Here is a 13,945-nt window from a genome sequence, read left to right as displayed (position 1 = left end):
GAGCTGGAGTACACATCCTGGATAAAATCCAAGATTTAGTCATGTACTTGCATAGCTTCCAACTTCTTCATGGCTGCAAGAGACAGAAGGTCGAAATCTTAACAAAAATCGATGATTACCAAACCAAAGCTGACTCATCAGACAAAGGTGCTCAGCCACAGGAAGGATGATGCTGTCATTCCTGTAATGAGGCCCAGAAAACAGTCTGATTCATGGAGCAAAATGTGTTCTGTGAAACCCCATAGTGAAGTGACTAAACATTAATGCCAGGGATTGATGGCTTCTCTCTGAAAGTCTCACCATGTGGTCGTGGCACTTGGTTAGCGTTACCTTTCAGCACATGTTGATTCATTAAACTTTTTCCAACATTTTAGGGCGTCATTGGGGTTATGGACATAGCATTGACTGCCACTGCCACCTCCTTCCACATCACGCAGGCAGCTGCATTGGCAGGTTTTTCACTTCCAAAGCAGAGACCTCTACCATCTAGAAGGACAAAGGCAGCAGGCACACGGGAATACCATCACCTCCAAGTTCCCCTCCAGGTCACACACCATCCTGACTTGGAAATATATCGCCATACCTTCATCGTCACTGAGTCAAAATCCTGAACTCCCTACACTAGCAGCACTGTGGGAGTACAGTCACCACATGGACTGCAGCGGTTCACGAAGGCGGCTCTCCATCACCTTCTCAAGGGCAATTAGGATTGGACAATAAATGGTGGCTTTGTCAGCAACACCCACCTCCCATGAATGAAAATAAAATCTGATCCAGACATTTAAATTGTGCTTGAGGACTGAGACTCAGCCTTCCTCTGTTCCCCCACCCGAGTTTTCTAGGCCTTCCTGCACATCGTTAACCAATTGCTTGTGGCACTCACATCCTGGTTCCATCCAATAATATTCAAATCAGTTGACCCTAGGACTTGTGACTGGATGAGTTTTTATCTCCATGAGAGGATGAGAGTTTTCTTCACCATACTTCCGGGATCAGAGTGAGGGGCTGGAATTTCAGGGCCCATGAATCTCCAGGTTCCGGAAATGATGATTTGAAAAGGAGAGATTAGCAGAAAGTGGCCAAAGGACACTTATTACAGATGAAGCTCCAAATTTGCCCACACAGAATAACAATCGAATTGGCTGCTTAAATCTTATTTTATTAAATGGAACAATAAATGCAGGTCTCAGCCTTCACTGCCTTTCATTTCTTTGCATCTATTTGTCTTATTAACAATTAGCAGCGTGGGTAGAAACAGTGATTTTGACAAAAACACTCTTGCTTTTATGTTTAGGTGTTACATGACCATATTGCATACCGGTATGAAATTCTTGAAGTGATAGGTAAAGGGTCCTTTGGACAAGTGGTAAAATGTATGGACCATAAAGCAAATGAGCTTGTGGCTATCAAGATGATAAGGAATAAGAAGAGGTGAGTTACATTCCATATATATGCGTTTGATGTGGAGAGATACCTTTCAGCTTGTGCTTGGTTAATCCTACTAATGCATGCTGGAAACTGGGGCACAGACTTAGATTACAGCAGCTCCCCATAATTGGCAGAGTGATACCCCAAAGAAAGAATATTAAGTGCAAGTGCAGGTTTTTGAAAGAAACCGAAGCCTTGAAGTTAAAAAAAAGTCAGTGAAGGTACACAAATGGCAGTTTTATCATTAAGTTTAATAATTTCATTGTGACATAATTCTCTACTTCATTATTATGTTTTAAACCGCAGAAATTTCAGTAGTTGATTGCAGAACACCGATTGATTTTATAGTGACGATAAGGAAACATTAAACTTAAAAGCTTTAATTTATTTGTATGATTCCTCCTTTATTAAATATCTCTGCAACAGTACTTAATGCTACTAAAATGTTCTGCTTAAATAAGCATGTTACAATTTAGAATCTCCCACCAACCTTGAATAAAAGTACAATCCTTCAGAATTACCACTATTTTATATAATGATTTGGTTTTGCTTGTTTTTGAGTTCTGAGTTGACTATAAATAAAAGAAATAGAGTTGGTAAAACAATTTAGCTCATATCACAAAATATAATGATTAAAAAATGACAAATTACAAAATGATTTTTTTTTAAATTTGTTACACATGTAACATTCTGCATTTGCTGAATAAATAGCTCCTTGCATATAATAACCTACATTGTTTTTACATCAGTAAAACTTGGAATGCTTGCTTTATTTTGTCTTTACAGTCCAAGAGACTTTATTTTACTCCTTTGCCCTCTGCTTTCCCACTATCTCTCCTTCTATGTGGTAACATTCCTCTTATTTCCCCTCTACCTGAGCTCCTTTTAGATGGAGCACTCCCAAAGTGTACTTGGTTGCACGTGGTCGGGACCTTTCTGTATTTCCGGGTTCAGGTCATTAGGATTGGCTCGATATTCCTCAGAGAGGTGCCTGTGTCCAGAACTGGGGGTGGAAATCCAGCTGCTACTACAGGCTTCAGAAGCCTGCTTTCACGGCAATGGCCATCAGCTGCAGGGCCTTTTATCAGCTGTCCAACTGGAAGGCATCCAAGCCTAAAACTCTTCCAGCTGGTGTGTGTTTCTCTTCAAGATATTTGTCTAGTTTTACCCTGAAGAGATCTAAGCTACTTGCCTTTTCACCCTCCCTTGGTAAGCTGTTGCACACGCTTTTGCACAATTGACCATGCTCTAAATAAAGTGATGTTTCCTTACATCTTGCCTGAATCTACCTCTTCATAACTTATGCTTATGTCCCTTCATTCTGATGTCTCGTCCCAATGCAGCTAGTCCTAACTCTTCTTGCTGGCCTTGTTGAAAGAAAACGTTTAATTTTCTGTTGGAATTCCAGTGGCACTCAGGCTCACTTTGATCCTCTGATCTGACTGAGGCTGGTGCAAAAGCTACTGCTAACTTCCTCTGGGAATCTCCGCAAATGAGTGCCCAACTGACAAAAAAGGAAGGAAACCAGCCCTCGCACCTCATTTAATATAATTGCCCCTTGCTTGCCCCTACTTCAGCCACAAGCTCGCCATCCCCCTCTTGGGGATCCCCAGCATATAAAGGGGACAAAAAGCTGGTCCTAAAAATTCAATTGCGCAGCGCCTATTTCTCGGTCAAGGGTGAGACCCAAAGGCCCATTATATGGTTTGTGGTGTGTGCGCACTCAGTCCACACCCGAAGTGCGCAGCACGCCACATTGGTTATATAAAACAGGCATTAAACAATGCAAATCAGGGGCGCAATGGCTGCTTCAGCCCCCTTTGATGAATCTGGTTGCGATTGAGCGCGACGTGCACTGTGCATGCTATAGCCCGTTTTCGCGGGCACACTGCAGCCAAACCAGCAGATGCTGTCACCAAAAAAGTAAACAAAGATATTGTCTACAATACTTTTAATCATACTTATAAGTAGCTATCCAACTACCTTTAACAAAAATACACCCCAAAATGCTTACTAACCCAAACAGTGAAAATTGATCATCACAAATACCTGAATGTGGAGCCAGGAGGAGCTGGCATCTGCTCTCCACAGTCCTGATTGCCCTTCCCGCCCCCCCCCCCCCCCCGCCCAAGACCTACCTGCTACCCTTAGCCGTGACCCTGCTGGCTGATCTAGCTCCCCACCCACACCCCGGCGACAGCGCACTGCCTCTGGAGCCGCAGCTTGGATATACAACTGAAGCTGGTGGACCAATTTCTCAATTTTGAATTTGAGCACAATCCAATTTCCATGTCACGAGTCTCTGTCTTTTTTCCCTCTCCCTAATACCTTGGAATCGAACATGCCCCATGCACATAAGAGGAAAATCTGTCCACTTCCCCTGTGGCTGTATCTTATCATAGAATCATACAATGATACAGCACAGAAGACTATTTGCTCTATCGTGCCTGTGCCGGTTCTTTGGTAGAGCAATCCAATTCATCCACTCCCCTGCTCTTTTTCCGCATAGCTCTGCAAATTTGTTCCCTTCAAGTATTTATTTAATTCCCTTTGAAAGTTGATATTGAATCTGATTCCACCACCCTTTCAGGCAGTGTATTCCAGATCACAACTTGCTGTGTAAAAAAAATCTTTCCCCATTTCACTTCTGGTTATTTTGCTTATCACCTTAAATTTGGGTCTTCTGGTTACTAACCCTTCTACCACTGGAAACAGTTTCTCCTTATCTATCAAAACCAATCATGATTTTGAACATCTCGATTAAATCTCCTCTTAATCTTCTCTATTCTAAGGAGAACAACCCCAGTTTCTCCAGTCACTCCATATAACTGAAGTCCCTTATCCTTGGTACCATTTTAGTAAATCTCTTCTACATCCTCTCTAAAGCCCTGACATCCTTTCTAAATTGCGGTGCCCAGAATTGAACACAATACTCCAGCTGGGGTCTAACCAGTGTTTTATAAAGATTTAGCATGGCTTCCTTACTTTTGTATTCTATGCCTATAGTAATAAAGCCAAAGATCCCATATGCTTTTTTAACAGCCTTATCAATTTGTCTTGCTACCATAAAAGATTTGTGTACACAAACCCCCAAGTTCTCTCTGTTCCTGCGCCATCTTTAAAATTGCACCATTTAGTTCATATTGCCTCTCCTCATTCTTCCTACTAAAATAGATCACTTCACACTTGTCTGTGTTAAATTTAATCTGCCATGTGTATGCCCATTTCATCACTCTGTCTATGATCTTCTGAAGTCTGTTACTGTCCTCCTCATTGTTTAGTACATTGCCGAGTTTTGTGTCATCTGCAAACTTTGAAATTATGCCCTGTATACCCAAGTCCAGGTCATTAATATTTAGCAAAAAGAGCAGTGGTCCCAATACCAACCCCTAGGAAACACCACTGTATATTTCCCTCTAGTCTGAAAAGCAACCATTCACCTCTAATCTCTGATTTGTATCCCTTAGCAATTTTATATCCATGCTGCCACTCCCATGGGCTTTAATTTGCTAACAAGTCTATTATGTGGTACTTTATCAAACGTCTTTTCAAAGTCCATATACATAACATCAACCCACTCTGTTACTTCATCAAAGAACTTAATCAAGTCAATCCAACACAATTTGCCTTTAACTAACTTTTTCATTTATTAGCTCATACTTTTCCAAATGCGAATTAATTTTGTCCTGGATTATTATCTCTAACCGTTTCCCCACTATTGAAATCAAGCTGACTGGCCTATAGTTGCCCATTTTATCCTATTTTTTTTAAGTCCGTGTGTAACATTTGCAATCCTCCAGTCCTCTGGCACCACCTACATATCTAAGGAGGATTGGAAGATTGTGACCAAAGCTTCCGCAATTTCAACCCTTCCCCCAGTAAGCTCGGATGCATCTCATCTGGACCGGGTGACTTTTCTACTCTGAGGACTGCCAATGTTTTAAGATCTTCCTCTTTATCCAATTTTATCCTATTCAATATCACTACTACCTCCTCATTTACTGCTACATTGGCAGCATCCTCTTCTCTAGTAAAGACAGATGTAAAGTACTCATTTAGTACCTCAGCCATGCCCTCTGCCTCCACAAGAAAATGTCCTTTTTGGTCCCTAATCAGTCACCCCTTTGACTATCCTTTTACTGATAATGTATTTTTCTTCAAGATACTTGTTCAATTTTATATGTGAAGAGACCTAGGGGGGGAAATTCAGGAATGCCCCGTTTGCAACTCCAGACATTAATCCTCAACAATAGATAACAACCGAAAATGCTGGAAATACTCAGCAGGTTAGGCAGTATCTATGGGGAGAGAAACAGAGTTAACGTTTCAGGTCAATGACCCTTCATCAGAACTGCGAAAGTTAGAGGTGTAGCAGGTTTTTACGCAGGTGTAGGGGCAGGGAAAGGTTGCAAAAAAACTCTCCTTCCTCACAAGCATTTTCCCTATCCCTGTCTGTTTTAGTATAATTAAATCAATGATATCTATGTTTATAAGTCAAACCTCTTTAATATGTCTGAACATAATTTTCTTTCTACTGTTTGGCATTCAATAATATACTCCCAATCCCTTCCTATTCCTCATCAATCCATAGGGATTCTGTTTGGATCACTTACCTAATTAAATCCTTATGCTGTATTGTATGATGTCTCTAATTGATGTCACTACCTTCCTTCATTCTTCATGCATCCCTGAATATTTTATACCTCGGTATATTTAATTCCTAATCCTGACCCAACTGCAGCCATGTTGCAGTTATTGATATATAATGATTTCTTATTTTAATCATTGACTAGTTCTCCAATTTTGTTTCTCAGACTCTATGCATTAATATATACATTACAGTTTAAATTCCGTTAGAAAAATACCTTTTTACTTAGTTTATGCAAGCATAATTGTAATTACATTTTAAGTATAAACAAAAGAAAGCACAAGTGGTGTGATACCTCTTCTCTCTCTGCTCTAAGATAGGCTATTTCTAAAAAAATAAGTATTTGAAAATAGCTTAAATCTGAAACTTTATCTGATAAAAGTTATTAACATCCATTTGCCAGCATGTTTTCAAATCATTGGAAAAAAAAAGAAAACTCACAAATCCTGTTACAGCATGAGGAGAGACATGGGTTTAAGTGTATACACTGAGAGAATCATGCTGGGAAATCTGTGCACAGCACATTGTCAGATTGCAACATCCTGGGAATTACAGGCACAGGTGTAGTTGGTAAATCCCTTCAGTTGACAGAGCTATAGCTGTGGGAAAAGTATCAGCTACAAGCCCAGGGTTTTGGGAGAGGCTGAGGCCTCCAAGGAAACACAATGGCCGGAACTTTCCAGAGGGTTAGCGGGCGGGATCGGTGGCGGGTCGGGTGGGAAATTTGATTTTTTTTTGACAGCGAGTTGGAAACCTGCTGTCAAGTCGCCTTTCCCAATAGCAGGTGTCCAATCCGACCCGACCCACAGAGGCAGCGACCCAATTAAACCAATTATTGGGTTATTGACGGACCCTTATAATGCTTTTAACCTTACCTTTTAACTTTAACTGCTCGCCCACGGGGACTATGCTGCTCGAGGACCACATCTGTGGACCTGAGGCGGGAGTTGAATGGCCATTGCTCCAGCTGATTACTTGACAGCTTCAAATGTACAGTAAACGCTCCCACCTGACAGATCATCACTTTTCTCAGTCATAAGCTGTTTCTCAGTCCATTTCCAGCACAGATTCTGCAAGCTTTCTCCTTTCCACTCTCACCTCATTGGAAGAACTCTGTTACCATTGATCTAATGCTTCTGTCGTCTCTACTTCACCTGCCATCTATTCCATCATCATGCGTGCCCTTTATACTGTCTCACTTTGGTCCTCAGAATCCCACCACGACCAGCCCCAACACCAGCAGCACCAGGCGCACCAGCAGCATCAACAACAACACCAACCTTCTCCGCAATCACCTGATGCTGCACGGGACACAGGGCATCAGCACCTGACCACATTGCTGTCCGAGAGGCCAGGATGGCCTCACCATGGCCAGATTTACTTAATTTGACACAGTACACCTTGGCTGCCACATGATTCGCCAGGTTGGCACCACCCCACACTAACACCATAAAACATCCCTACCTTATCCAGGCCATTCCTTTCACACTCACCACCATTATGGGGGTACCGTTAGGTCTCATCATTTACTGCAACTTACTAAGCCCGTTCCAAAGGTGCATACAAATCTGTCCAAGAACGGAAAGTGTTGAAAATAAAGGTTTCAATATTTGACCACACATTAACAGAAACTTTACATGAACAGTGGATAAAACATTCAAGTGGCCACCCTTGTGTGTTGGTAGTTAATATGTTTGCAGTAGGATGAGGGTGAGGGGTGGCTAGTGAAAGATGGGGAGGTGATAATGTAAATAGAAAGAGAGGTATGGGTGGAGGTGCAAGGTAGGTTGGTGTGAGTAAGAATGTGCAGGAATAGGGTAGGGAAGGCAGAGTGATGGGGATGTGATGAGAGACACAGGTGAGTGTGGCTTTGTATTAATGTTTCGTGATCTAATGTGATCATTTAAATATTTGCACCATTGCACCCAGGTTCTCCTGACGATATCCCTGCTTGTGACCTCATCTGCAATGTGCAACCAGGCTGTGTTGATCTCCTGGGGAGGTCTCTTCTGCCCATGGGAAGGGTAGAGGATCTCTCTGCATTCTGTGAACATTTGGACAGAGTCATGGGAGAACCTGGGTGCAGCCCTGCTGTAATTGTCAGTGTTTGCAACACTTCAATGCTGTAGAACACTGACAGCACAAATGCCAAAAGAAAATTGGCCATGGTCCCTTTAAGAAAACCGGCTGATGACGTGTCATAAATGACATCACCAGACCCGTTTCCTCTAATTGGACCGGGAAATATGCTGGGCGGGCTTAACAAGCCCTATTGAACGTAAATTCATTTTAGGCAGCGGGATGGAGCTGGCAGCGGGGCAGCGACCCACTACTGACATCGCCCACTCCGGACCAGCCGAGGTGAGCAAAAGCCCGGCCAATGGTACTACTGGGCTAGGAACTTGACAGTGTAGATACTGGGCTAAGATTAGCCCCCTGCTATTACTAGGTTTGGATCAGCCTGTTTGCTGTTGTTACTGAGACCTGCCTAATGCTGAGGATTGTGAGATCATCAGTGCATCTAGGCAACTCTCAACAATAATATAATTGAACACTGTTGATTGACAGATATTTGCAGACACAATAATTAATGTAACACCACAGCAATTTTTAGGCAAGATAAACCATGGTCTAACGAGCCTTCCCATCCAATCTACCACAAGATTACTGTTCGTTTTTGGGGTCTTCTCTACCCTTCATTAATCTAGATTTTTTGGCTATTATTTCTTCAATCACTATCCTAAGTGGGTCTCAACTCCATAGGCCTTTGAGAATATCTTTACTCGCCTTACATTCTAGGTAAAATATTCAGGTCTGTTAATTATTTTTAAACTACGAGAATTAATCTCACGCCTCCACTAGATCTCTGTCCAGTCCTTGATAAGCAATATAGCATAACATTAGATCTTGTACTACTTTTAAACATTTAAGCACATTTTTATTAAATAAAAAGCGAATAATTTTCAATCATATAACATTTTTATGTAGAAATTCTATCCTCTTCAAAGGGGAAAATAACAAAAGATCACAAATCTAAATACTAAACTTTTACCTCTGTAAACAAATGCTATATATAAACCTCCCACTCCTTGTCTTCCTATGAGCTATGGGCACTAGCTGAAATACTCTTTTGAAGATCTCGGTTTGTTTGATTGATTTATATTCCGAGATACTTATCCATTAGCTCTTTTTCGTAGATTGTGAGCTATTGCTTGTTATAGGCTCGTAACTGCCAGTCTCATTCAAAAAATAACAGACCATTATATTCGTAACTGAACTGATCCCAAAGTCTGTGAATATTTGAAAGTCATGTGTTACTTTATCTTTCAAACCTTTTATAGGGTGGCTGTAACAATAAACTTTGCAACATATGTAATGACATAGCTCTGAGGCTGTGTAGCTGACCTCTCATTTGAAGACACAGCTACCAGACCAAAACAAGTCAGAAATTATTCATGATTGTCACAATTACCTTGATGCATTTCCAATTATTTCTGACTCCAATTGCAGATGGGAGTTTTTGAACCCCATAATAGATTCTTGCTTCATCATTCTTGCTGGAAGTCTGTTTGAAATGCTTAGCCCCTTTTTACTGACATTTTTATTTTGCTTGAATGTCCTATTTTCTTTTAGCATCTTTAATTTGTAACTACAAACCCTTGTTCTTGAATTTCGTATCAGGCAGATTATGCTATCTAATATGTTAGGCTGGGGTGCCTTGGTGATGTTACTGGGCTGGCATCTGGGTGCTGATGTTGCTGGCCTGGATTCCGGTTGTTGATGTTACCGGGCTTTGATCCCACTGCTAGTGTTACAGGGCTGGAATCAGGATGCTGGTGTTGCAGCACTAGGATCAACATTGTGTTTCTGAACTCGGATCAGCATCAGCATGCTTGCTTTCAGAAGCTAAGATTGGCCCACCGCTGCTGCTAAGACAAAGAGATGTTTTTAGAAGTTTAATCATGTTATTGCGAAATAAGTAATTTTTATGTTTTGAAGAATGGCAGATGGTAGTCCTTTTTGTAAATAACATTTTCAATGATTTGTTTGGTTCAATTTCTTTCTTTTATTGGTATATTTTCTCAAAGAGTTCGATTTTTTTTAATTATTTGAGCCAAAACGCACACTATCATTCCATTTAAAATATATTTCTAATAGATTAAACGGAATAATTAATTACATATAAATATCTACCCCAGATTTGCCTACCTAGATAATAGGGGGTCAAGTTTCGGCTGCCCGCTAGAACGGCGCACATTGGAGAGGCCCGCCTAATTTATAGAACAAAAATTGCGCCGAATACTTACCTCGCGATTCTCCGATAGCTGTAGGCCCAATCCCACCTCGGTGCTGCGCAGCAGGAGCTGCTGGGGGCGGAGCTACAGCCCTGCACCGAAAACAGTGCCGGCAGCTTCTCAACGTGCGCAGTAGCTGCTGGCGTCCTGTCTCCAGGGCGATGACCCTATCCCCGGCCGAGTGGCCTGCGCATCTTACCTCAGCGGCGGAGCCCGCCCGCCTGGCCTCTCGCTGGGCTGGGCCCCGCCCGAAGAGACGTCGGCAGCCCGGCATCGGCTGCATACGGGCCCCACCCGAAGTCCTCGGCGGGGTCCGGCTTCCTCGACGTCGGTAGGGCCCGCCCGCCCACATCTCGCTGGGGCAGGCCCCGCCCGAAGAGTTGGTGGCGTCGGCAGCAGCCCGGCATTGGCTGCGTGCGCGGCTTCTTCGTCGTCTTCTCTCTTCCCCCCCCTATCTTCCTCTCTCCTCCCCCCCCCAATCTTCTTCTCTTCCCCCCCCATCTTCCTCTCTCCTCCCCCCCCCCAATCTTCTTCTCTTCCCCCCCCATCTTCCTCTCTCCTCCCCCCCCCAATCTTCTTCTCTTCCCCCCCATCTTCTCTTCTCTCCTCCCCCCCCCAATCTTCTTCTCTTCCCCCCCCATCTTCCTCTCTCCTCCCCCCCCCAATCTTCTTCTCTTCCCCCCCCTATCTTCCTCTCTCCTCCCCCCCCCCAATCTTCTTCTCTTCCCCCCCCCTATCTTCCTCTCTCCTCCCCCCCCAATATTCTTCTCTTCCCCCCCCTATCTTCCTCTCTCCTCCTCCCCCCAATCTTCTTCTCTTCCCCCCCATCTTCTCTTCTCTTTTCCCCCCCCCATCTTCTTCTCTTCCCCCCCCCAAATTCTTCTCTTCCCACCCATCTTCTCTTCTCCCCCCCGCCCCTTCTCCCTGGTGCTGCAGTAGGTGAGTAGAAATAATTTTTTATTTATTGAGTGATTTTTAATTTTTTTTTAATTTTTTAATTTATTTGGATTGATTTATTTGTTTATTTATTGATTTATTTATCATTTATTATTGATGGTGGCTCTTTATTTGTAAAAGTGAATTGTTTAATGTTTGTAAACCCCTCTCGCCCCCCCCTCCCCCATCTCTTGTTCCCTATGCCTGATTTGTAACCTACGCCTGATTTTCTAAGTGTAGGCAAGGTTTTTCTGAGCGTACAAAAATCTACACTTACTCCATTCTAAGTTAGTTTGGAGTAAGTTTTTGCTGCCTAAACTTGCAAAACAGGCGTAAGTGGTTGGACATGCCCCCTTGTGAAAAAAAAAATCTGTTCTAAAATGAAACTATTCTAACTCACTAGAACTGAAGCAAACTAAAGGCCGAGAATTGCAATTTCTAAGATACTCCATTCTAAACTAGAAAAAAAATAGGAGCAACTCTGGCCGAAACTTGACCTATATCTGTGCCTTTTAATCCGCCCAGTTAGATTAAAAATGTGCAGTTACATGAAAAGAATTTGGCAGTCACCCAACCTAATTATTCAGATAAATCTGTAGCTTACCCAACTCTATTACTCATTATTTAATTTTAAAATGGAATGGGCTAGAGATTGATGAGGGTAACAGGACGTGAAGAATGTGCACTGTAAAGGTTGGGTGGAAGGCAAGAAGACAGGCGAGTGTAAGGGAGGCGTTCATTGAAGGGGTGGAAGGATGAGATGGTGGCTGGAGTGTTAGACAGTGTGAGAAATGACATGGGTAATTTTAGTAGTGATATAAATGAAGTATCAGTGTGGAGAACTTGACTGCAGACAGGAGGAAAGCTGAGGTGGACAGCGAGGGCCAATAGTGCCGAGAATGTAAAGAATGGAAATAAATCGCTTTGAAGTTTGTTGCAAGTGTAGGAAATGTGGACAAATTTAGAATGAAATTTAAACAAAAGAGAAAGTGTGCTTTGGTAATGATATAAATTAAATATAGTACAAATATAAGTTTTATCTGTAAAGTCTGCTGATGGAGCAATGAGGGAGTCATACTGAGTGGTTACTGAGAAAGCGGCAGTTCGTGCTCCAGAGTTACGGTTGGGAGTGAAACATAGGAAGAATGAATGATTTAAAAGTGAGTAAAATAAATTTGCCTATATGTACATCTAGGAATTACTATAATAATTACAATAAATTTTACTATGATTAAGCATGACTTAGAAGTTACAGAAAGTGTTACACAAAAGTGTGGGATAGGAGATAGATAAACGCACATGCCAACATTGGCCATCATTTTGCTGCAGCTCCGGAGGGACTGACCTGATGAGGCACTGACCCTATAGGACACCCAGGGTGTAAGAATTAGCATCGTTCTGCTACAACATATACCTGTCAATCTTTAAGCATTGTTCTGTATATTATTGTGCTCGGATCAGGGTGCTGATCTAATTGAGTAGCTGCAGAACATTCTGAGGGGGGGGAAGGTAAGTAAACAGCCAGAGGTCGTGGTCCATATCAGTATCAACAATATAGGTAGACAGAGGGTTGAGGTTCTGCAGACAGATTTTAGGGAGCTAGAAAAGAGTTAAAAAGCAGGACCTCAAAGGTAGTAATCCCGGTGCCACACGCTAGTGAGTATAGAAATAAGAGGATAGAGCAGATGAATGCATGGCTAGAGAGATGGTACAGGAGGGAGGGCTTTAGATACATGGGACATTGGGATCGGTTCTGAGGGAGGTGTGATTTCTACAGGCAGGACGGTTTGCACCTCAAATGAGCTGGGACCAATGTCCTCGCGAGGTGGGGGGGGAGGGGTGGTGGGAGTGGTGGTGCAGCGCGGGGCGTTGCTAGTAGTGTTGGGGAGGGTTTAAACTAATTTGGCAGAGGGGTGGGTACCAGGATGTAGCATTCGAAAGGAGAAACAAGGTGCATAAAGGATTTTGAGAGACATATAGCACTAGAGTAAGAAATAGTATGGCATTAGGTGGGGTCAGACTAAGAGAGAATACAAGAAAGTCTAAGCTAGGTTTATAGTGCATGTGCGTGAATGCACAAATTGTGGCAACTAAGGTTGGTGAGCTGCAGCCGCAAATAGCCACATGGGAATATGATGTTGTGGCAATAACAGAGATCTGCCTCTATAGTTCTTGCACCTCTCTGTAATTTCACAATAAATGTGCTCCTCTATATCCTTCCCATTAGTTGCCGGCCTATAGAATACACCTAGTAGTATAATGGCACCTCTAATGGTTCTCAACTCTAACCAGGATTGGGTACTAAATATTCCTGGATATAAGGTGTTCAGGAAAGATGGGGAAGGAAAGAAAGGAGGTGGGGTGGCATTCTTGATTAATAGAATATTACAGTGCTGGAGAAAGAGAATGTCCTGGAGGGGTCAAGGACAGAATCTATTTGGTTAGAGTTGAGAACCATTAGAGGTGCCATTATACTACTAGGTGTATTCTATAGGCCGGCAACTAATGGGAAGGATATAGAGGAGCACATTTATTGTGAAATTACAGAGAGGTGCAAGAACTATAGAGTAGTAATAATGGGGGACTTCAACTATCCTAATATTGGGCTCAAATTTGCCCAAGCACGTTTTTTTGGGTA

General features: G+C 42.6%; 1 protein-coding gene across 2 annotated transcripts in view; it reads left to right on the top strand.

The window, feature by feature from the left end:
* The window catches only part of dyrk4 (dual-specificity tyrosine-(Y)-phosphorylation regulated kinase 4), a 183,286-nt gene that overhangs the window by 80,223 nt on the left and 89,118 nt on the right, over window positions 1-13,945 (top strand). For both annotated transcript variants that reach the window (XM_070896649.1, XM_070896650.1), the window contains exon 6: window positions 1,295-1,431. In XM_070896649.1, coding sequence (XP_070752750.1) covers window positions 1,295-1,431 — 137 coding nt within the window. The remainder of the gene's footprint in view (window positions 1-1,294; window positions 1,432-13,945) is intronic.

This window comes from Pristiophorus japonicus, chromosome 13 (assembly GCF_044704955.1).
Source record: "Pristiophorus japonicus isolate sPriJap1 chromosome 13, sPriJap1.hap1, whole genome shotgun sequence".
In the NCBI taxonomy this organism is placed as follows: domain Eukaryota; kingdom Metazoa; phylum Chordata; class Chondrichthyes; family Pristiophoridae; genus Pristiophorus; species Pristiophorus japonicus.
Note: the sequence above shows the minus strand (reverse complement) of the source record. Positions and strands in the feature narration are given on the sequence as shown.